Source organism: Falco biarmicus, chromosome 10, assembly GCF_023638135.1.
Source record: "Falco biarmicus isolate bFalBia1 chromosome 10, bFalBia1.pri, whole genome shotgun sequence".
Taxonomy (NCBI): domain Eukaryota; kingdom Metazoa; phylum Chordata; class Aves; order Falconiformes; family Falconidae; genus Falco; species Falco biarmicus.
This window is the reverse complement of record NC_079297.1, coordinates 28,028,997-28,051,557: the sequence shown is the minus strand read 5'-3', so window position 1 is coordinate 28,051,557 and position 22,561 is coordinate 28,028,997. Positions and strand designations below refer to the sequence as shown.

Genomic DNA, 22,561 nt, shown 5'->3' with positions numbered 1-22,561 from the left:
AGAAACCCATTCAGAGTTGTGAGCTACTCAGTTGATGACTAGTTTCCCATTCCTTTTGCTGCCCAACCATTAATTATCCTGATTTCATCTTTTTATAGACACAACAGTGGGTTTTCAGTTCATATACATACAGCTAAAATATATAAATTTATGTTTTTTCTTGTAGGCAAATTTTACTGTAAACCTCATTTTACGCACTGCAAAATCAGTACTAAACACAGAAAGAGAAGAGCAACGTTACAGATCCAAGGAAAGGTATGAATTGATTGTATTACTAATGGAATGGTGAGGCAGCTTTATCTGGAGCAAGGTGCAATACTTGTGTGTGTACATGTGTGCCTGAGTGTTTTCTACCTAATGTCCAGAGGTAGTAATATCAATACTAAGATAAAACTTCCCGATTCTGTGAGTTTGGCAAATTTATAGTCTTGTTCTCGATAGAATTTAGCTTTTCTTGTACAAAGTTGAACTTCAGAGCAATTTGAAATCAAAATATATATAAAGACTTGAAAGCAGTAACAGAAACTGGATTTCCCATATTTTAGAAGTACGTTTAACATTTTTTTTTAATGCTTTATATAAGGAGGCAACAGAAGCATGGAAGAAAGAGGAGCCCAAGACCGCAGAGACCACCACAGAAAACACTTTGTCTACTGATAGCAGTCCAGAGGACAGGTCCCCAGGTATCCTGACTTCCTTCTTTAGGGGCACGCTAAGCTGGCCCCTTCGGGTGACAAGGGATCTGCTTGACATTCCCAGACGCCTGTCTAACTGGATGCATGGTTTTCTGCACGCTACCAATCTTCATTTCAGGGACAATGCATATAACTATACCTACTTGTACGAACTCTTGAGCCTTGGTGTGCCATTCCTCTGTGCTCTTCTAGAGGTACTTATTCATATGTACCGGGAAGCAGAGCTATCACTTGAAAATGTGCTTGAATGGGTGAAAAGATTCTACAGGGTTTAAATTCTTCTATGTGTCTTGCTCAGTTGTGCCTTTCAGATTTTCAAAATTAACCGCCTCACTATTTTCTTGAGGGTTTTCTCCCTTTTTTTTTTTTTTTACTTTTCATGCAATTTAATGTATGACTTGAATGAATGATGGATTCCTTCTGATACAGACAAGATGCAATCACAATTTTCAATATAAAATGAACTGTATGTTAGAGCATGAAGGGCAGTGTCCAGATACATTTCCAGAACATGGAGACGGATGAAGGATATTTTGTGATTCCCCCGCTCTTGTTTTATCCTGTGACTGGACCGTTGAGGGAGTGGTACATTTTAAAACCATTCTTCTCCCTGTCCCCGACCCCCACCCACTTTTTTGTTGTTGTTGGTTTTTTGTTGGTGGTTTTTTTTTTTTTATTAGACCAAGAAAGAATATGTGTTCTTTCAGATGTTTGGGGAATATTTATGACAAATGACTGGGTTTTGAAACCTGAATATGGCGCATACCTTTTTTTATTATTATTTCCTTGCTTCCATCTTTGCTTTGGTTTATGAGGTGTATAACTTGCATGAATATGTTTAAAAAAAAACAAAACAGCAAACAAACATGTACTTAATGCACATTGCTCCTAATCATGCCTTTTACATTTCTGACATGTGATAGATACCCTTTGTTGATAGTGGGTATAATCTGTACTACTAATTTATTTAAAGTTTTGAAATAAATTTGAAGAGCAACACTTAGTTGAGGGAAGGCTTGACTGAAACTGTAAGTCAAAGGAACTGGTAGTGTAATTAAATCTGATGTATTCCTCAAGTTGAGGCTTCCTCACTAGGTGGCTGATTTGAGGAATACCAATTTATGGAGCACTTATCCATAACTGAAATCACTGCTGTTGTGCCTTTGGGCAGGCACTGCTCCTATGGTCTTTTGGAATTTTTTAAAAATACAACTTTAGAACAAACAACAAAAACCTACAAACAAATTGTAAGAAGATCACTTTTTAGTTCGGTATTTAATTCATTTCAATGGGTAAAGCTGATGGCAAAAAGGTGAAATACTGTTATCTGGAGCAGATTTATGTAAATTTCTTTCAGATGTCTCCCAACAAGGTCTACTTTAATCAGAAGGTGTCAGGACAGGTTAAATAAGCTATTTAACTGCAAGGAGACACCAGCATCCCAAATTCTGGTTAGTTTCAGCCTAGTTAGCCAGTGAGGTAAGCATGCTCCCTGCCTCTCAAATACTTAAATGTTTAAATTCAGAAGTTAACCAGGAAATAGGTAAATGCATAAACATGGTAATATGTATAGCCTACAATTAAAGGCATCTGTAGTGTTTATTACTAGCCAGAAGAATGTGGTTTAAATGGTAGGAAATAACGTTGCATTCAGTTAGTACCAAATTGAGGATCACCTTCCAGTGGTCTTAAATGACTGCGCTGCTTATGGGCTGGCAGTTTTAAAATTTTTTTAACATAACGTGGCAAAAGATCATCTGAATTGTTTCTTAGGCATTAAAAGGAAATGTGTCTTCTGTTTAAAATAAATCACGAATTGGATTTTTCTTTTAGATAGTTTGACTATTTTAACTGTGAGGATAAAGCTTTTCACATTTTAGAATCATTCTGTACTTTGGGGAAAAAAATTAAGTATATACACGCAACTTGAAAAAGCGCTCGAGAAAATTGTTTTGGTATAAGGTAGTATTCATCTGCAATAAATTGCCATTAATGCTCAAACATTTATTCAGCAAAACTTTTCTCGAATATTGACTGGATGCAGCAACAGTTTTATAGTAGCATGGTGGGCATCTGTATATATGTAAAGAAATGCACCTTTACCTTTTTTTTATAGCATTTAAAAAAAACTTCTTTGGAACACTGTATACTTTTTAGTTACTTGCTAATGATAGCAATTGTTTCACACTGAAAAGGAAAAAAAAATCTGCAGTGCGATTTACCATGTTACTCCTTCAACACAGCAAACTGCTAAGTGGTAAAGTTTTAAAATCTGGCTTGCCATCAATTTTGAATATAGTTTGTTGACAGCACAGTCTTTAGGAATACTTTTTCCTGAAATTTTCTCCTGCTGTTAGGAAATCTTCTGCTTTTCAGTAGAGTGAGCATAATGGTAAACTTACAGAAAAAGGTAATATAATAAGAAACCTGGAAATCTCTGATGTCCAATGAGTTTAAAGCAAATGAGTCTTTCTAGTAGAAAATCTAAAAATAAACAAAAAAAATTGAAAGATGGTATTAGCTTTACGCAGATTTATAAGTGGGGAATAAAATCCCTGCATTCCCACAACAGAATTCAGAAACTTGCATAATGAAAACATTTTTCTGAGGAATTTTAATTACACTACGTATTCCACTGGGATTTTGCAGGTGTTTCTGTTGGGAAGGTTTTTTATTGACATCAATATAATCGGTCAATTTTGGGTTTTTTTTAATCCCTTCATCTTAATATTCTGCTATTAAGATTCATACCTATTTGTCCTCATTCATGATTTAATGAAAAAAAAGGCAGTTTCATTTTAGCCAGTTCTGCTTTGTGCCTACACATTCTTTCTGATGCTTTCCTATGCAACCAAGTTAAGTCCTATGTTTTTTTTCCTACTGTCTTCTCTGTCAATCTCCCTCGTTGCTTTTAGCCCAATTCATCTTTCCAGTGCTGCACCCGCTCACTGGCTGAAGCCTTTCTGCTCTCAGGTGACTTTTTCCGCTTGCCAGTTCCAAAATTGTGTGACTAACACCGTTGTTTGACAGCACTTCGTTGTGTGTTTTGTTTGTTTTTTTTTAAGACTTTTGAAGCAAACTGTGTGTGTCTGGTATGTTAATGGATGCAAGCTTTGGCATGAACATTTAACCTGTTGCTGAGTTCATAGTTGTAGAAAAGGTAATGCCTGCACGCTCTGTAGAGAATGTTTTTCTCTCTGTGTCTGTGCATGTATATTCCTTGTGCCTTTAAGGTAAGTTAGGCAAGTAAATTCTTTCTTGAAAGAACTAGTTAAAGCCTTATTTCTTTCAAAGTATTGAAGGAAAGATTTAAAATAAGGTCAGGACAAGGTTAGCCAGCTGATTCTCCAGGTTAGTGTGAGCACCTATTTCCATTGAGCTCAAACAGATACTGAGCAAGCAACATTGGAGCACTGTGGCGCTTTCTAAGCACCTCCTTGCTTTCATACTGGAAAAGTACAATGTAAAAGGATTCTGTTGAAAAAGTAGCCAAAGTGATGCAAATTTGTCTTCCACTTCAAGTAATGTAGTAGGCAGGCCTAACAGCAATACCTGTTGCATGCTATTTTTAGTCTATAATATCAAAATGCCAAGTTTATATCTCCTGAGTGGTTTGGTTTGAATTGTTTTGTTAACTAGGCCTTGTTTGCCTATGAATGGATTTGTCTTGCTGCATGAGCCATCGCTACTACTCTTCTCGACAAATTTGTGCGTTTATTTTGTATGTATTTTTTACATAAGTTCCAGTATGTGTGATCACACTGATAATCTAGAAGGGGAAACGAATCTAAAGAAAGAACCGAGGGCTGTCTGACAAGCAAGGGCACTAAGGCTTTGGTTGATATGGTCATTACCTAGCCTTCCCTGGTGAGGATCCCTTTCAAAGGGAAGGGCTTTCAGGAACTGATCTAATTAAGCAGTAGCTTTCAGGAGGGGCCAAACGTCCTCTGCCACTCGCCCCATTTCACACACCTCAGCCACAAACACAGAAGGCTGCAGGGTCAGAGCCCCACACTCCTTATCTTGCTGACCTGTATGTTTGCGTGACAAGAGCAATGTAATTTATTTATGTGGTTATCCTAAAATGTCTTGATGGCTTTGAAAGCCCCCACGCTGTGCCCACGAAGAAACCTCTCTGTATTTTAAGTGTTGCTTCCTGCACAAATGGTTAGGACGTGACTTCCTATGTATTTCAGGGCTACTGTGTTTTGTGGCAAAGCTCAGCATGCTTTGAGATAAGGGTTGTGGCATAAAGGTCTGCCATTTCAAATTACTTCCCATTACTGTGTTTTTCACCCTCTGTTGCAGAGTCTTCCTAGCTTTTCCTGGCCAGTGAGGATTCTGTCCTTCTCCTCCTCAATCTTCTGTCTTCATTTTACTTTATAATCTTAACTGAATATTTTTATTAAGTAGTTTTTAACGCTGTATTTAAATTTTCACATGGAAATTCTGTATTTTGCACACAGTGAAAATTGTTTTAGCTTTATTTATGACATCTACTGTAAACAAAAATAAATGTAGTTCTTCGTAAGTCTCCTTGTTTCATCTCTTCCTTTTAAAAGTATTTCCTGAGGACAGAGACTTAATAGTGACTTCATACTAATTTTGCATATTCCTTTTCTGGTGGATGCTGTTGTGTTATCTTTGTTATGGCCTGATCCAAAGGCCAGAGAGTTTCACTGTGCTGGTATAAATCACATCTGTGTCCCATTTGAAAGGGATATATGCCCGGATCCTTGACAAGTTATCCCATCTGCTGCAGATCAGGAGGCGCCTGGTGTTGGGATTCATCCTTCCTGGGAATCATAAGTTGGTGTTGGTGAGCATGGGGGTTGCTTCTATTGCATACACAAATGGCACCTGTCCTCTTCTCTTTGACTTCTGTTACCTTTCCTTATGATTTGATTTTACATATTAACAAATGTGGTAAGGGTCATGCTAAATTAACGTGTTCGGGATTTTATATTGTGTACAGCAAAAGCAGATGATAACTGTGGGTAAAGCTTTACCTTTGCTGCTGGCTCTGCAGTGCTATTTGCACGTTCCCTGTATGTTCTGGACCGCTGGAAGCTGCAGCTAGTGGTGACCTATTATCTGTTAACAATGGCCTTACTTCATTCATTTATTTATTTATTTTAGCCTTCCTAAGCTCTGTCATAGCTTTTTTAAATTTTCATTTGTTATTAAAGCTGGTGGTGTGGTTCTTCAGCAAGTTCTTCAAAAGAGCTTTCCTAAGTCTTCCCTCCCCTTCATGATCTTTTTTTGCTTGCTCTGCAGAGCTTAAGCTATTATCTCTTCCTTTGTATTTCAAGAAAAAAAAAATCCCCGGAGGAATAGTCCCAATAATTTAACAGAAAGATTCTGTGATACAATTTTATAAAGTTAATTAAAACTGAGCCTCACTAGGGTTGTTTGGATGGCAGAAATGAATTTTTTGAAAGTGTTGCTAAAGTCAACATTGCTAAAAACCAGCAAATGTTATTCCTGATGAACTATTTCATCTTCCCTGCCAAAGAAAAAGCCACCATGCACAGTCAAAAGTTTGGTGTCTGAGGGGGAGATGATTTACATAATGATGAAAACATAGGGGAAAAAATACCATTTAAGACAATGCTTGGCTCTTCCATAACTGCAACGGACAAAGTAATTTGGGTAAAATGAAATTTGCTCTTTGCACAATTTACAGTTTCAAAGCAGGCTCATTTCTGCCATCGTTACTTGATCATTTTAGGCAGTGGCATGGAAACATCAGAATGGGTTTTTGTGTCTGCAGAAGGTGATGATTTGTTTGGCACTGAAGCTTTGAAAGGCATCAGATGTTCATGCTGTTCCCATAAAGTTTCACTTACTCCTGCTAAAATACCAGTACAATAACTTGAAATCGGGATTATGTTAGAGTCTAAATTCGTTGTAATTGTGTTTCTTGTGGTGGTGCAGAAGGCCCAAAAAGTCAAATCACTAGCAAATCCTATCACTGGAGGGATATACTTCACAGTAAACAGTCCATGCGCTGGAACACTCATGGGCAAGACAGGACACAGTGTACGGAAAAACAAATAAAAGAGACAAAATAAGCAATGTGAGGGGAGCAAGTCTGTGTTAGTCCCCTCACTCTCAGTCAAAATGATTACACAATAAAACTAAATATTCCTTGTTTTGCTCCCAGAAATGTTACCAAAAGAAGAGACTAGTGGGTTAAGGTCTGTGTGAATTTAGCAAGCCTACTTTAGGACTCCTGTCCTCCTCTGGCCATGTGAGCAGACCTCTCTGAACCCTGCCACCGCTCCCTCCAAAAGTTCCAGCACTCTCAAGTCTCCAGCAAGCACGCACTGTTATAAATGCACCCCAAAGCAGTAACACTTTGTCCCTTCACATAGTTGGAATTGGCAGCAGTGCTTGTTTGAAAGGTCTCGAGCTGACGCTGAACTGGGTGCCTTCTGAAAATCGTGGGTTTAGAGCAGATGATACTAATGCCTCTACATAGTTAACACTTTCTAAGATTTGAAAGCTACTTGATGTTATCAATGCCGTTGTCACATTTGCACCTCTACTGCCGTGTTTGCTGTGTCTGGTGGGCTCAGGAGCTGCTCTCTCTATCCTCTTTATACTGGTTCAAATGGGTTCTGAACTTGTCTGTTGCCATTAGGGCCATTTGGATTGAAAATATGTACGTAGATGTGCTTTCTTTTTTAAAAAAACAAAACAAAACAGGGTAATCATTTAATCTTAAAGCAAAGCAGCATTACCTGCCTAGATGTCTTTTAATGAAAATCAAGCGTGCTGGGATTCTGTGAAGGTAATCTTCCTTTATTATAATTATGCTAATGCTTTAAAATAAAAAAGATCTTGCCGTTTTTAAACATACTTGATTTGAAAAACAGAGTACAGACAAAACTTCTTTAAACTGCTCACATTAAAAAATCAGTCTTTCACCAACTCTAGTAAGAAGAGCAATTTCTGTTCCTCTCAGTTTCTTCTAGACTGCTACAGCTATAAAATGCCAGTGAAAGTTGCTTCCGTATGTATTCCAACCTCAAGCAAGGGCTATGGTCTGCGTTTTCCCACAACATTATGGCAATTAGTTACTATAATTGGCTTTAATTCACTTCTGGCTCACTTATTCCTCACATTCCAATCAAAAAAAGGAGTTCTGAAATGCACTGAATTCTGCATTAATATTCATGTTTTTGAAGGCATGACATGTTTGCAGATGACTTGATATTTTTTTTTCCATGAAAGATTATGTTGCTGACGATCAGAAGGCATTATGTGTTAATGCTTGATCTGAGTATCCATATTAGTCATGTAAATATTTCCCCAAGTCTCTTTCCTTTTCTTCATAAACTGTGTTAACATAAAAAGAAGGGAGGCTTTGATCTCATCTCATCAGGTGGTGGGCTCCAAATTTCTTTGATATGGATGGAATTTCTGATGTGTTTTTTTTGAAATGTGAAATTACGAAGAAATTTGCATGTTTCTGTAGTCTTAAATTTGCTCTTTTGGCGTTTATTCTGCAGGTATTCATTCACGTCTTTGCTTTACAGTTTTTGGTGCTTCGAGTCTGTATGCAAAAAATAGTATTTTGACAGGCACTGATCACTCTAGAGACTGAAACTGTTGTTGCTGCACTCCAAATTTGCAATTACTACATGCATTAATATACCAGACTAACACAGATTGCTCTGATAAAATATGTATTCACTCTAAAATTATAGAAATTGTGTTGTTATCATAGGTTTTGTTTGAGAAGCGGTTTGCCATAAAGGTATACACTCAGTTTATCCAGCAGGTTTTCACAGAGTTGCTTTTTCCTTTATTAATTTTTGTATTAGAGTGTTAATTATTAAATGAGTGTTAAGAGTGTTAATGAGCCCTGTACCGGATGCATCCAGATGTCAGGTGCTTTGGGTTCTGCCTTGCTTCGCCACTTCCAAATTCCCCACTTGTATGTCGTGCCAGAATCCAGAAGTTCCTGTGTATGGAATAAGGGATGGATACTTGGAAAAAAGCGTTCTGCTGCTGGAGAACCGGCGCGGGTGCTGGCGTGGGCCCCTGTGGGGTGGGAGCAGATGAGGGGCAGGAGCTGGGGAAGGGGCGGTGGGGCCGTGGGCACAGGTGGCGGGGCTGGGGGCTGCCTGGCCCTGCTGCCCTTACCCTCTGCCATTTGCTAGGGGGCTGCCTGGCCCTGCTGCCCTTACCCTCTGCCATTTGCTAGGGGGCTGCCTGGCCCTGCTGCCCTTACCCTCTGCCATTTGCTAGCTGCCATCGCCTGGAAGTGGCTTCTGTTAGGCGTTTGAGGCAAGCATGAGGAGAAGGGAGGAGGAATGTGGCCAGAACGGAGATCTGCGGGAGGTCAGGCGCGGTATCTTTCAGAGGAGGCCTTTCCCAAGGACAAATTGGCCGGTGGGGTGAAAAGTCCGAGCCAGGGCAGGTCAGTTGTGGGGGGCTGGGGGGGCCCTGCGGCCTCCTCGGGCGGATCGGTGAAACCCGTAACGCGACGTCTTCGGTTTCACACTGCCGCGGGCGAGCCCCCCCCGTGTTGGAGGCGCCCGTTTCAGGGCGCCGCTGAAGCCGGAGCCGTAGCGGGCTCCCAGCGGGGCCGGGCTGCCCCGCCGCCTGTGGCGGGCCGCTTCCCCTCGGCGCCGCCGCCCTCCCAGCCGATCCTCCCCCGCGCTGAGGGGAAGGTGCCGCCTGCTGCCCCCGCCGCGTTCTTACGGCACTGCCGCGCTATCGGCAGGGCTTATACATTGCTTTTTTTGGTTTATCATACAGTAGAAGAAGTCGGAGGGACAGTGCAGTGTGCTGGGTGTGCTGCAAGTCTATTTGTGGTCTGCTGACTGAATTTCTTCACGTTAGCTTTCGATCCCAGCCGGTGTTTGCTTTCACCATCAGAGCTGCCTACGCTGATGAGTAACCCTGCTTTAAAGTCGTTCGCTCCTGTCCTTGCCTTAGTCAGCAGCTCCATACAAGGCCAGGCAGAGTCCACTAGCCCTCGGAATGAGTTATGGGGTGACACAGCCTAATGGCAGGCCAGGGCCCTCGGGGCTGCCAGCCTTGAGAGCAGGCCGCCAGCTTGGCCGGGGACGGCACCACGGTGGCCTGGCGGGGAAGGTGAGCCAGCCTGCCCGGGGTACCCACCGGCAGGTGCAGCGCTGGGGCTGTCAGTGGTGCTTTTCACCTGAGGAGCTAAAAGCCCTTGGCCAGGCCCGAGCAGCTGGGGCAGCTTTGGGTAAGTACTGCTGCTGCCTCGCAGCGTCAGGGAGGCACAGGGAGGTGTCAGAGGTACCAAAGCATCACATCCCCAGTGCAGGCTGTGACACCTAATACCATACCATCACGTTTACTTTCTCCCACCCACCCCCAAACAACGCCTGCATGCAGGTATGTAGCGTGGGCAGGGCTGGAAGAAATCAGGGGTTTCTTGTCTGCTTTTCCTGAGCTGCAGAGGGGTGCCAAGCTGCCGGCCCTTGGGGCAGGGCAGCTGTGGCAGGGTCCCCTCTCGCCGCCAGCAGCAGGTATGAACAATTCCTTACCCACTCCAAGACCCTGGCCAGGGGGTCTCTACCCAGTCAGCCCTCAGACCTTGTGTTTGGGGGGGACGGACCCCTAGCTGGGCAGATCAGGGTGCTCTCTGCAGAGTTTTCTGGACCAGCCTCCCTGCAGGAACTTTATTGCTGACCACCAGCACCCTGGAGTGTTGTGGCCCAAAGCAGAAAGGTTGATGCTTTAAAATTTGTTGTTTCCTGGCTCTGTTTCTGTTTTTTATCTGCCTTCAGGGATGTTCTCTGGTTTTGTATTAGTTTAAGTTTTCGTACCTTGGCTAGCTCTGCAAGACTAGCTCCCCTTTCTGCTTGTGCAGGGCTCCCATTTGGTCTGACTTGCCTTAGCCAAGAAATACCATGGGAGCTCTAACTGTACATTGCTTAGAAATTAATTCTCCTCTCATGACTTAAAACTAGCTGAAGAGGAGGAGGGAGGATAAGCATGAATGCTTCTGGCTGTTTACGGCATAGTGGTGTTGATGGGGAGGCTGCTGCAGCTGGCTTGGTTGGGTTTTTTTCAGTGGAGCATCTTTGACCATTTTTGTCCAAGACGGGCAGAGCATGCACAGAGCAGCCACTCCTGGGCAAAGCTGATAAAGCACAGCTGCCCTGAGGCAGCTGGTGTCCGAGGCACTTGGCCCAGTGCTTCTGGTGGGGTGGGAGACATTGCTTGGCAGAGTTCAGGCTTTGCGCTGTTGTGAGCAGCACATGCTTTGCCCAAGGTGGGGGGAAATGGCCAACCCGGTCCAGCTGTCCCAGCGGGGGCTTGGCTCTGCCCAAATTTGGCTGGTTCCCGAGCCCTTGTCATCTCCTTGCCAGGTCACAGTAACGTGATTTGCCTGACACTGGTTTGACAGATGACTCAGGAGCTGTGGCAGCCCATAAAGTCAAGCTGCCTTGTCAAGTAGGACTTGCCAGTATGAATAACGTCTCCTGCTTAGTCTGTTCGTTAGCATGAGTGTTATCAGTGGGGACGCTCAAGCGCTGGAGCAATCAACGCCTTATAAATGGTAATCATAGAAGGTGCTGAGAGCTGTCTGCGAAGCCTTGGTGGGTGGATGCTAAGCTGCTTTTGGAAAGGGCCTCTCCTTTGCCATGTGTGCGGTGGCACGCTGCTCCCCAGCAGGTTTCTGAAGGGAACCCATGCCAGGAGCTGTCACAGGACTGTGGTGTTTTCATCAGCTAAGCAAACCCCATTGCAATTGCACTGCTGAGCACGGCATAACATGGAAATAGGTTTCAGTGCTTCTCTGTGCAGCACTGAACTGTCATGGTGTGGGTGTGATGCCAGTGCGTAACTCAGCACCTTTCCCTTATTCCACTGGGCTGATGTGTTGGCAAAGCCTCTGGGACCAGGAGGAGGGGTGCAATGATGTGTTTTATCCATCTTGCAGTAGCAGAGGGACCTTGCCTGCTGGTAGACTGCATTTGGTGGCTTGTTAGTCACGGAGGGCCAGTAAACAGCTCTGAGATTTGAGCTTTCAAAACTCTGAGCTTGAGCTTTTTGGCAGAGTGGTCTAGTAGAGCTGGCATGGCCCCACCACGCCGAGCAATGCATGGTGGTGCTGAGACCGTGAGACAGCATCAGTCCTGGATTTGGGTCTGCACAGCTCAGTGCCTCATGCAAACCCTCCCTTGGTCCCCACAGGGGCTGGCAGTGACACCCTGTGACACAGGGAGAAGTTTGCTCTCCCAGCACGAGGCAGACGGGACAATGCAGCCATGCTCTCCTTAAGCAGAACCAGCACAGGAGCCTGATAGCTGTGGGGGAGACCTGCCCTGTATTTCCATTGGAATAAACTACCCTAAAATCACTCCAGGAGAAAATTACTAACAAAACTAATTGCAGGCTTTCAGGGCTTTAAGGATATTCACGTAGCTCATGTCTGTAATGTGCAGCATATTACAGACAAGAAAGGCCTCTCCACTGCTTTGCTTGGTTGTCAGCTTTGCCCTTGTGCTTGAGGGAGGAAGGTGAGCCAAGGCATTCAAGCAAGCACTTGAGGCCCCTGAGTCCCTGGTTTTGCATGCCCAGAGATTTCTCCATCCTTGTTTCTGGGCTTCAGGATGGCTTGTGGGGCTCTGCATGCCTGTGGGGATCTTACTGCCATGCTCCCTCCATGGCCGTTCCTGCTGGGCACAGAGCCTTTGCAGAAAAGCAGTGCTGCTTGAAGGCCTTCATAGATGCTGAAATGCATCCAGACCACGGAGGATGCTCATACAAAAAGTTATTAAAAAAAGAAAAAAAGAGGCAAGGCACAAATGCTTTTTTAGGTTATGGTGGATCATCACTGTGTGTTATTCTCTAAGTGCATGAATTTTACAAGTCTGTCATTAAAAGAATCACAATTGCAGTGATCTTTCAGTGAGCAGAAGACCATACTGAATTTGCATGCTTTTTGCTAGGATGAAGCTGCCTTAAGCCTGCAGGGCTCTGAGAGTCTCCAGAGAGATGAAGGGAAAGGCCACTTAAAAACTCCTGCAGGAGGGCTGCTGCTGGACTTGTATATACAGGGACCTCCAAATACCATCATTATATTCCTAATTAGAGGCTGCTACTTTGCTGAGCCATAAACAAACTGCAGTTTGTTTCTCAGATTTGATAATCGGCTTGAAACAAGCCCCTGCCAAGGTACCAGCCGTGCCTGGCTCCTGCTCGGCGGCTGTGCTGGGATGGGGGAGTATCTTCATACAGCCTGTGCTCCCCGACAGTGGAGTGAAGGATTTGGAAGGGCTGGGGCTCTGGGTGCAGGCTGGCAGTCCAGCGTGGGGCCTTGCTGTGTTGTCCCAAAGGCTTGGGTTGCTTTGTTGCCTTCTCTGCTCCTTGGTACAAACTTCCCTGAGTGGTCTGGTCTGCTCAGCCACGATCTCTGCTGGGTCTGATGGGTGAATTTCTGCAAGTCCACCCAGAGGCCACAAACTGGCTGAATGAGGATGGTCTTGCTGTCCAAATGCTCTTAGTAATTTACTTTCAGTAAGTAAATGACCATGTTGTTTGAATTATTGATGCTATGGGGGAAAACTGAGTATTTGTGCTCCTTGACCACATCTGTGCAGCTGCAATAAGGCCCACCTCCAAGTTTTGTAAACCTTCCTAGCGTTGCAGAAATCTTACAATGTCTTTGTCCCTCACTGGCTGTGTCTCTGACTCATTCGAACCAGTGCAAAAATTGCTGCTTCAAATGTAAGGATGAGCTGGCACAATATTGAATCAAAACTTGGCATGATGCTTAATGGGGAATAAAAGTGTATTTTGCTGGAAAGAGGTTTGCATCTGCCTGTGGGGCTCGGACAAACAGCTCCTGCAGACCCGTATGTTGGGGTGAGTTTTGAACGGTCCTGACCTCTGGGTGAGTGCAGACTCAGATGCGAGCGTTGCAGATGAAGCTTTAGGAATACTTCCCAGTTACCACAGTTTAGCTAAGTCCTTGCCCTGCAAGGAAAACAGTCGTTTCTCTCCCTGTGTGTGGAGAATGAAGTGGGTTTTGAAATACAGACAAAGGAGAAATTGTTTATCCAAATTTTTCATCGTATTTGAGTGGGAGAGCCAGATGAATACAGATTGTTCTGGTGAAATCACTGACTGTATTGCTGCTGTTTAAATAAGTGAAGGCAGCTAAGCTCCACTGATTACTTAAAAAAAAAAAAAACCAAACAAAACAAAAAAAATCACACCAAAAAAACCCCCAAGCTAAAAAAAACCCTAAAACAATGTTATTTGCTCTCGGTACAAGTCATTCAAGGACTGTGATCAGGATTACTCTGACTGAGGACAGACACTTGCACTAAGGAGACGGGTGGTAGAGCCTGTGTGTTGGACGTGCTGCTGCCAGTCTGTTACTAAAGCGAATGAACTCGCGCCGGGCTTTGGCTGGGAGGGCAGCTCATTCTCCAAAGGCTGGTTGCCCATGCCATGCCGTGGTGCAGTGTACCCTTCGTCGGTGTGGTCAGTGTCCTTGGGCTAGCAAGGGTGAGAAGACCCTCACCTACTCGTGCCCATGGTGTGCCCAGTGGTGAAGTGCAGCCACTGGCTGGTGTGCTTCAACCCAGCCTGACTCCACTCTCCATTTGGAACCTGCGTTGTTTTCATGTGGTTTAGGGAGAAGAAACATGAGGCTGGTTTTGTGGTACCGCAGAGGTATTCTCATTGCTTTGACAAGCAGAGACCCCCCGAAGCCCTCACCTCAGACCAAGGTCCACCTGCTGTGGAGCCAGCAAGATGTCCCCAGCCCCAGGAACCGCCTAGCTCAATACCAGAGCCAGGCTGTAGCTGGGTGAGGGCTGCCAAGGTTTGAGGCTGGAAGAGAGCACCCAGGAGCCTGATGGTAGTAGTGACATCACCCTGAGAAGGGCTGCTGGGAAAAGGCAGCCAGGAGGTAGGGGATCAGTTAGGCAAGGCACAGTGTGCTTGGCAGGGGGGAGGAGAGAGGAAATTTGGGAGATTAATGAAAAAGGTAATGGTGTGGCCAAAACAAAACACTGGGCAGTGTGACTGATGAGGAAGGAGCATCATATGTGGATGAAAACAGGGTAAGGAGGAGGTTAATGACAATTTAAGGAGTGGAAAACTTACATTCTCAATCCCTCCAGACCTTCAGACAGCAAGTTACAGTTGTGTAAATGTAGTCCATAAAACAGACAGCATAAACGCCGGGTTATGTGGAGGACCTGCTGTTCCTTGCTGAGCAGAGCCAGGAGGGCTGCCCTGCCTGCTCACTTCCCCTCACCCTTGTGCAGGAAAGCACCAAAGAACATGGAGGAATTGGAAATGAACACATTGGCTCTTTGGTTTGTTCATACTGTGACTAGCTTAGGAAACTTCAGCAGCTAAAAAACAGAAGTAGGTTGTTGTTAAGACCTTTCTATGTAAGCTTGCCAGCAGTGTGCTGTGAGATAGTTGTGACGTGTGCTGCCTGTCCCTGCAGCCGTACTCATGTGACAGATCTGGTCGGCTGACTGTGACCTAAGATTAACGCCTTCCCATGCGGGGCTTGTCCATGCCCGCCTGGGTAAATTATTTGAACGTTTTGGCAAAGGATTAGTAATGACTCCAGTCCAAACTGTGCTATGGATCTGGCATACTCACAGGTCTTCAGCATGCTGAGACATAGATAGTACAAAATCTGAAGTGAGCATGATGGAAGTGAAGTAAGATCTTACGCAAATGCTATTTAGAGGGACTGTTTCCTGAGGACTGAGTTCTCCTCTGATAACATCTGGTGCTGCCCCACGGAGGTCAGTGGCATGGCACCAGTTTACATCAGCAGGAAATGGGGCTGTGCCCTTATCTGTCCCACAGGGCGGATGTCTCTTTAGCTTTTACATTGTATGTGTTTATCTTATAAAGTTCAATTCCTCTGACTCAGCCTCTTAGCTTCTAGTAGAAAATCTCTTGTCCTGGGGAGGAAACCTGATGAGGAACGAGAGTGCTGGCTGCAGCAGAGGCTGCCTGGGTAATTCCAGATGAGTGGCTTGGTCTACCCACATACCCCTTCCCCTTTGGGAACAGCAGTAGGGCCACTTTTGTGTCCTCTGGTGAAGACGTGGGATAACGTGGTAAGTACAGCCAGGCACAGACTTATGAAAGAACTCAAGCACTAGCAAAATTGGATATCTTGCAGTTTATGTGGGAATTGTCACCTTGGATGTAGCAGCTGAGTGTCCCCCTCAATCCTTCTGCAGCACCTTGAGTTTCCCCAGAGAGCAGAGGTGGTGGGGGTGGCTGCTGAATGTGGCCAGAAGTGCCAAACAACTTGGGCTGATCCCCTGCCTGAGCACAGCTCAGCCTGCAGCAAGGCTCCGTCTGTCTCGTCCCCAAGGGCCGGTTTGTCAGCCAGGCTGGTGCATGACCAGTTAATTGCAGTGGTCACTAGAGGGTCTTAAATCTCAACCTGCAGTGTGATGGGAAACAGGGCACTGAGGTTTAGAGCCTGGTTTCCACCCTGGAGTCAGATTTCCAAAAAATTGGTGCTCTCCTGCTCAGCCTCGCTGTGCTGACATCTTGCTAAGGACCTGGCTGCTGGTACTGCAGGGATGGGTGGCTGTCCAGGATGCAGGGAGAACTGTGAGGCTTCTAGCTGGAATGGAGAGGTACGAGAGCTGCTTCTTATTTAGCCTAGCATCTGTCTGGGAGCATAAATGTATGCCTCACCTTTGTGTAATCAGCCTTTGGGCTGATTTAGGAAAAATTAGTTCAGACAGCCATTCTCATCTTTTTGTGCAAAATATGAGCTTTAAAGAAGTCACAGCTTTCTTTTCAAAGTCCTTGTTTAGATCAGATCATATTTCTCCTTTTTAACAGTCCTTTGAAATTAACAGCAGCGATGGCCAGTGGTGGAGTCACGGCTGATGGCTGGTTGGGTTTGTTTGCACTGCAGTGGAGAGGCAGGTAATAATTGCCAGGTGGACTGCAGGCCTGCGGAGCCTCCAGGCTTTTGTTTGAATTGGCCACACTCTTCCTCTGCAGTGTTTACATGAATCCAGCAGCAGCTTGTCCCTGCTCTGTGTGCTTGGTCTGTACCCTTGTTCTCAGGGGATGAAATCTCTCTCTTGCAGGAGCCCACAGTGCCCTGCCAGCCTGTGTTTCACCATGCAGTGTCCACCTGCAGAGCAGGGCGGTTCAGTGTAGAGCTGCAGGAAAGGCTGCTTTTTAGGAGACACCAATCAAATTGTGTAACATCATCAGAGCCTCCCAAAAAACCCTGACACATAGCTGTTTGGAAGGTCTTTGCCTTTTGTTTGAGCCTGTTACTTAAGGTGCAGCCCTGCAATGAGAAACAGCAGTACTAACTTTAATCTTTTCAAATGTCCTGCAGAATGTGTAAGCCAGTGTTTAAATTAATGTGCACATGTGGTTGTCCCATGCACTGAAACACTGAGGTGGTCCAGTTTCTGCTTTTATGGAGTTGAGTGCAATGTAGTTTAATCAACCTTATAGGTCACAATACAAATATTGATTGAATATATTAGTAAGGAGTGGGTTTGCTTTCTAATCCTGGAGTGGTTTGGGTTGGAAGGGACCTTTAAAGATTTAGTCCAACCTCCCCTGCCATGGGCAGGAATATCTTTCACTACATAGAGGTGGATGCTAATGCAGGATGCTGATCTTAAACCCAATTAGCATTGTTATGAATGCAAACTTGTTCAGAAAGGGCTCAGCTGTTGAACAGATTACTGAGAGGGTCAGCTGCTAAGTGCAGAATTCAAGAAGGAGAGATACCATGATACCAAAAAAACACCCCCCAAAAAACCCCACACAGAAATGTAACTACTCACAGAGAGGTGACGGTGCCATCCATCACCTTCATGCAGTGGCCTGGATGACATCCTGATGTCCTTCACTAGCTCTGACTGTTATGTCTGTAATGATTGAAAACTGCGTGTGAAACAGACTGTTGCAGAGGAACTTGACTAAAAAGCTGTTTGCGTTCAGAAACCACGCTGGGAATCATTTTAGGTAGTCTGTCTGTGGGTTTCGATGCTCTCCAGCTGTGTGTCTGTTAGTCATAAACATGTTTTCTCCTCTTTCCTGTTAACGTGGCAGGGAAGGCATTAACGTGCGGCATGGGAAGAGAATACATACTGAGCATGCAAGCAAATGGCAAAACTGACTTTATCAGCTGCTTGCAGTGACCTTGGGCAGCGCTTTGTTGCCAGCATGGGTACAAAGTTTATAGACAGAGCTGGCAAACCTTTAGTTTTGCTTGCTGTGATTTTCATATAAAATGCAGCATCTTTTAATGAGAAAGTTGAGTTGAAGGATTTGGGTTTTACAAGTTGGCTTACAATGCTGCTTTCTACTTTGCTTCTGGAGAGTAGAAATGGCACGTTTGTGGTCCAGCCCAACTCGGGGGGGAGAGGGCCATTTCCAGGAGGGTTTGTGTGAGAAAGGGCAGTTGTGCTCCACTGACCTCTGGACTCCCACGCTGCACACCCGAACACTGCTGGGCTTGCTGTGCACTGCCCACGAGCAGCTTTGGAGTGGGTGGCCTGGCTGGGCCAAAGTAGAAGTCAGACATAAAAATCAGAGAGGGATGAATTTCCTCCATCTCCCAAAGGAAATAAAATCTCTGCAGTCAAGAAACACGTGGCTGCTGCAGTGCTAGTGAGCTGGACAAAGAGCCTGAGCACGTGTTTTCACATGGGAGAATCTTGCTCTGGAGAAGGAGCAAGCCACTCCTTCATCCTCCTTGGCTTTTTGTACATAGAAAGTAGAAGAATTGGGAAAAAAAAACCCCAAACCCAAACCCACGAAGCTGTTGTGAGTAGTGAGGTCTTGAGGAGTTTTCAAGCCAAGAAAATACATTGACTTTTATGAAGGATGAAAAGCCAGAGCTCACCACAGCCTCTTGGGAAGTGCAATGATCTGTGACACTGGGGAAAAGTGTAATCAGTCAAACTAAAAAAACCCACCCAGCTGCTAATCCATGTTATTCGGTCTGTGAGCACAAGTAAAGGAACTTCACCTGGCTAGCACAAGCATTGTATCTGCAGAGCAGTCAACCCTGCTACCAGCAGCTGAGCTTTCCTCGGTGGTGCTTATTTGCAAACATAGAAAGGGGGTGAGCACAAACAATAATTGGGAGAGGTACAGAAGCTCAGAACACCAGTTTTCTTTTCCTGGGGGAGGCTGGGAGCTACCTGAATCATGTGAAATAAAGGCGTAGCTCTGCTGTCCCAGCTTGTTTTGAGGACCTTGTTTCACAGCTCCACAGAAATGGTAACAGCGGGAGGGGACAGCAGTAGATGGACTGAGTGATCTGAGCGCAGTGCAGGTTGTGCACCTGCAGTACCTGCTGCGTCTGCTCCCAGCAGCAGTAGTGCCTGGCGGCTGCTGCCTCTCAGGCACCATGAACAGCCATGTGTGACGGGCTGGGACAGATGCAGGGGCTGCAGCTGGGGAATCGCTGCTCCGGAGGGGCCTGTGGGCCAGCGCTCAGGCTCTGCAGTGGATGTAATCCTCCTGGTGCATCTGGGATTTGCCTGTAGCACTCTTATTCCCGGCGAGTTTGTTTTCCGTGTTCAACCCATGCAAGTGCCTGGTGTTTGAGTTAAAAACCCTTGTGAGGTGAAGGACAGGGGTGAGTGCACTCCTCCAATAAATGGAGGAGCTGCAAGTTAAAGAGGAATTTAATTGTTGTTTACTAGATAGTGTGCTCTAATACATGAGAAAATAAGCCATGTCACAGGTCTGATTTTTTTTTCTGCTTATACAGGTGTAAATTAGAAGTAACAGTGTTGAATTAAATGTGGTGAAAGCATCACGCCTGGGAGGTGAACCGAGCAAAGCCACTCTCCCAGAGCTTGTCATTTGTCCCTTCTGCACTGAGCCCCAGGGGAACTTGCGCAGCTGATACATTTGTATTTGTGTGTGCAGGAGATTGTGGATAGGTGAGGTTGCTCAGAATTCAAGGTTTTCACAGGGAGAGATGATCTCCCTTTTTTGGCTCCACCTGGCATCCCCCCTGAGCAGGGGTAGCTTGGCTTTGTTCTTTATTCCTCCTGCCTGAATGTGAAGTTCAGGGATGGTGCTGTTTAACTGCTGTGATGATGATGCTTCTTGCAAATCAGTGTCTGTATTTGCTGTACACACTCAAAAATAACCTGAAGACCCTGTGTTTATTTTGCTTGCTCACTCCCACTGTTCTAAATTGACCTGAAGTTGCAACAAAAGGCCGAAGGTTTAGCCACCTAAGCAAGGCCGGTCCATCTGCCTCCTGCCACACACACGTGTACATTGGGGGCCTGAAAAAAGACTGTAAATCCCTACTTGTGTGGCTGGTACATGTCTTGCTGCTGCCACCAGGCATTCAGCCTGATGGCTGTCCCCCAGAGCAGAGTGAGGACCTGCAGCTGCAAAGCTGAGGCTGCCCCTGAAGTTTCCTTCTCTCTGCATCCGAGCTGACAAACCCCAGCAGGGCTGTACGGGGTTGAAGGGATGTTTTTGCTGTGCCAGGCTGACTGTCCGTGCACCTCGCCTGTGCTTGTGGGGACAGCATTGGGCCTCACACGGAAACCACCAGCAATGGCCAAGGACCATATGGACTCAGGGATGAGGTCCCTCCCTGTGGACTCCCTCCTCTCCTAACACCCTGCTATTGCCTTTGTGCTTTCCCAGGCTGCTGCCTGCCCACAACTGATGAGCCCACCTCTCCAAAGAAGGCGAAGAGCATCCCCGAGCGCTGCGACTTGGAGAGCTGGTTCTCACCCCCTTCCCCGGAGTGGGCCACCGTGAGGGTCATCCCTGAGGAGGAGATGACTGAGCACAACCTTCTTGCTATCCGAGTCATGGTCACCAGTGATGCAAGCAGGTACTTTAAAATACAAGTAAGCCTATTAAAAAACCCGTGAGAGCAGCTTGGTTTTCTCTGTAACACTAAGGAAAAATATAACAAAATATAGTACTGAATGTACTGACATCTGGGGGGGCATGGGGAAGAAAAAGATAAACCGCTCAGAATAACAATTGTTCTTTACCACAGCCATAAATCCCCCAGACACATGACTCACTTCGCAGGAAATCTTCAAACATTTGCATCCCACATAGGGGCCTGAATCAGAGAGAAAAACATTGCCCTGATCAGCCCTCAGCCTGGGTTCAACTCTTCGTGTACCAAAAATGTTTGTTCAGGGATTAGGGCAGTGGGTGTGTTGTGGTAAAAGGTGCATCCTGTGATGTGACCACCTCCCACTTTGGGCATCATCCTGCAGCTCTGCACCCTGGGTCTCTCTCCAGGTGTCTGAGGGCTTGCCCACCCCTGAGAAATCTGAAATTGGATGATCTTTGAGGAACTGTCAGAGGAAGCCAGATTTCTGTGTACAAATTGGAATATGTTGGCTTTATGGGCAAGATTCTGTGGGAGTTTAATCTATCTAAAGGTTAGATTGGTATCTCCCAAGAAAAGCAGTTTTCCTTACTGGAACTAAAAAAGAGGGGGAGGGGAAAATAAGAGAAAAGAAAAAAAATGTGAACCTAAAGCCAATTGTTGCAAACACTAAGTTTTTGCTCTGTAAAGAAGTTTGTTCAAATGTTTAAAGTCCTTTCAATGCCTCTTTGTGGTGCTGTGTGTAGACTGTGGAGAGCAGTGCTTTTAGAAATGCAACTTTCTGCTGTTCCCTGCAGTGGTTTTAAATAGTGTTTATGCTTTGCTGCATGGGTCTGGGGGCTTGTCTGGGGAAGCATGAACCTCTCCGGGGTTCCTCTCCCATGGGGGACAAAGAGCTCAGGGAAGGGTTTCCTACCTGTTTGACAGACCCCCCTGTGGAGAGTGTGCTTGTATCCCTCACTAATACCCTCTGGCTCATGGTGCCCCCGTGGCGCCCTGGCAGCGATGAGAGTTGGCTAATCCCCCTGATCTGAGGGATCAACTCCCTTCCCTGCGGCAGACCCGCGGCTGGACAGCGAGGCCCCTGGTTCCCTGCCAGCGGGATGTGGCGCGAGGGGCGACACCACATCTGTCACTGGGGTGGCTGGTGCCAGCAGTTCTGAGGTCAGCCTCCTGCTACTGTGGCAGCTCAGGTGCCCTTCGCCTCGCACAGCTCTGGCAGGCCAGTCCTTACCTAAAAAGGGGGCCGGGGGGGCTGAGAGAAATAACAAGTGACAAATGGCACTGCTGCACTGGCTGCGAGGCACTTGGTGGAACAGGGAAAACAACCAGCTGGGTGACACCGCTTTGCAGTTCGGGCTTTAGGTACTCGGGAATAATGACCACCTATCAAGCAGAGATCAGAGGCGAAGCCTCATACTATAGCACTTACCTCCTTCCCAGCCAAGGAAAATAACCATTTTGCTCTTTAAAACAGAAATACATCAATCAATGTTAATGGCAGGTCTTTTTCTTTTCCTTTTGTGTGGCGCTTTGCCCAATCTCAGTGTGGTATCTCTCTGTCCACACAGGATCTCAACTATCAAAGACTTCATATATTTACATTATATATATATATGTATGTATGTATGTATGTTTGACGCAGCTTGAAAGACACCTAAAAAGTATTTGTTAGTGGTGAAATTTAAGGCCACTCTGATTCAGCCTACCAAGACAGCAAAGCACCTGGAGCTGTGCTGCAATCCTTGCTGCCGTGCTGGCCCCGGCCTCCCAGCGCTGGTGGTTTGATCTGGGCAAAGCAGGCGTGCAGGACTGGCAGGCGCTACCCATAAGGCATTTACCCTGGCTTTATATGGTCCGCAGCCTTTCCTTTAGCTCTTCTTCCTTCTGCCTACTGGGCTATGCCTGGGGCTGTTGCAATAAATCTTTACTTGGTACAAGGCAGTGCTATATAAACACAAAACAGCTTTCTCCTGCTGCACCAACAGGACAACTCACA

At 45.7% G+C, this 22,561-nt stretch overlaps 1 protein-coding gene across 5 annotated transcripts in view; it reads left to right on the top strand.

The window, feature by feature from the left end:
• Positions 1 to 22,561, top strand: part of MICAL2 (microtubule associated monooxygenase, calponin and LIM domain containing 2) — a 132,866-nt gene that overhangs the window by 77,343 nt on the left and 32,962 nt on the right. For all 5 annotated transcript variants that reach the window (XM_056353868.1, XM_056353864.1, XM_056353866.1 and 2 more), the window contains 3 exons: positions 167 to 255; positions 584 to 683; positions 20,355 to 20,547. In XM_056353868.1, coding sequence (XP_056209843.1) covers positions 167 to 255; positions 584 to 683; positions 20,355 to 20,547 — 382 coding nt within the window. The remainder of the gene's footprint in view (positions 1 to 166; positions 256 to 583; positions 684 to 20,354; positions 20,548 to 22,561) is intronic.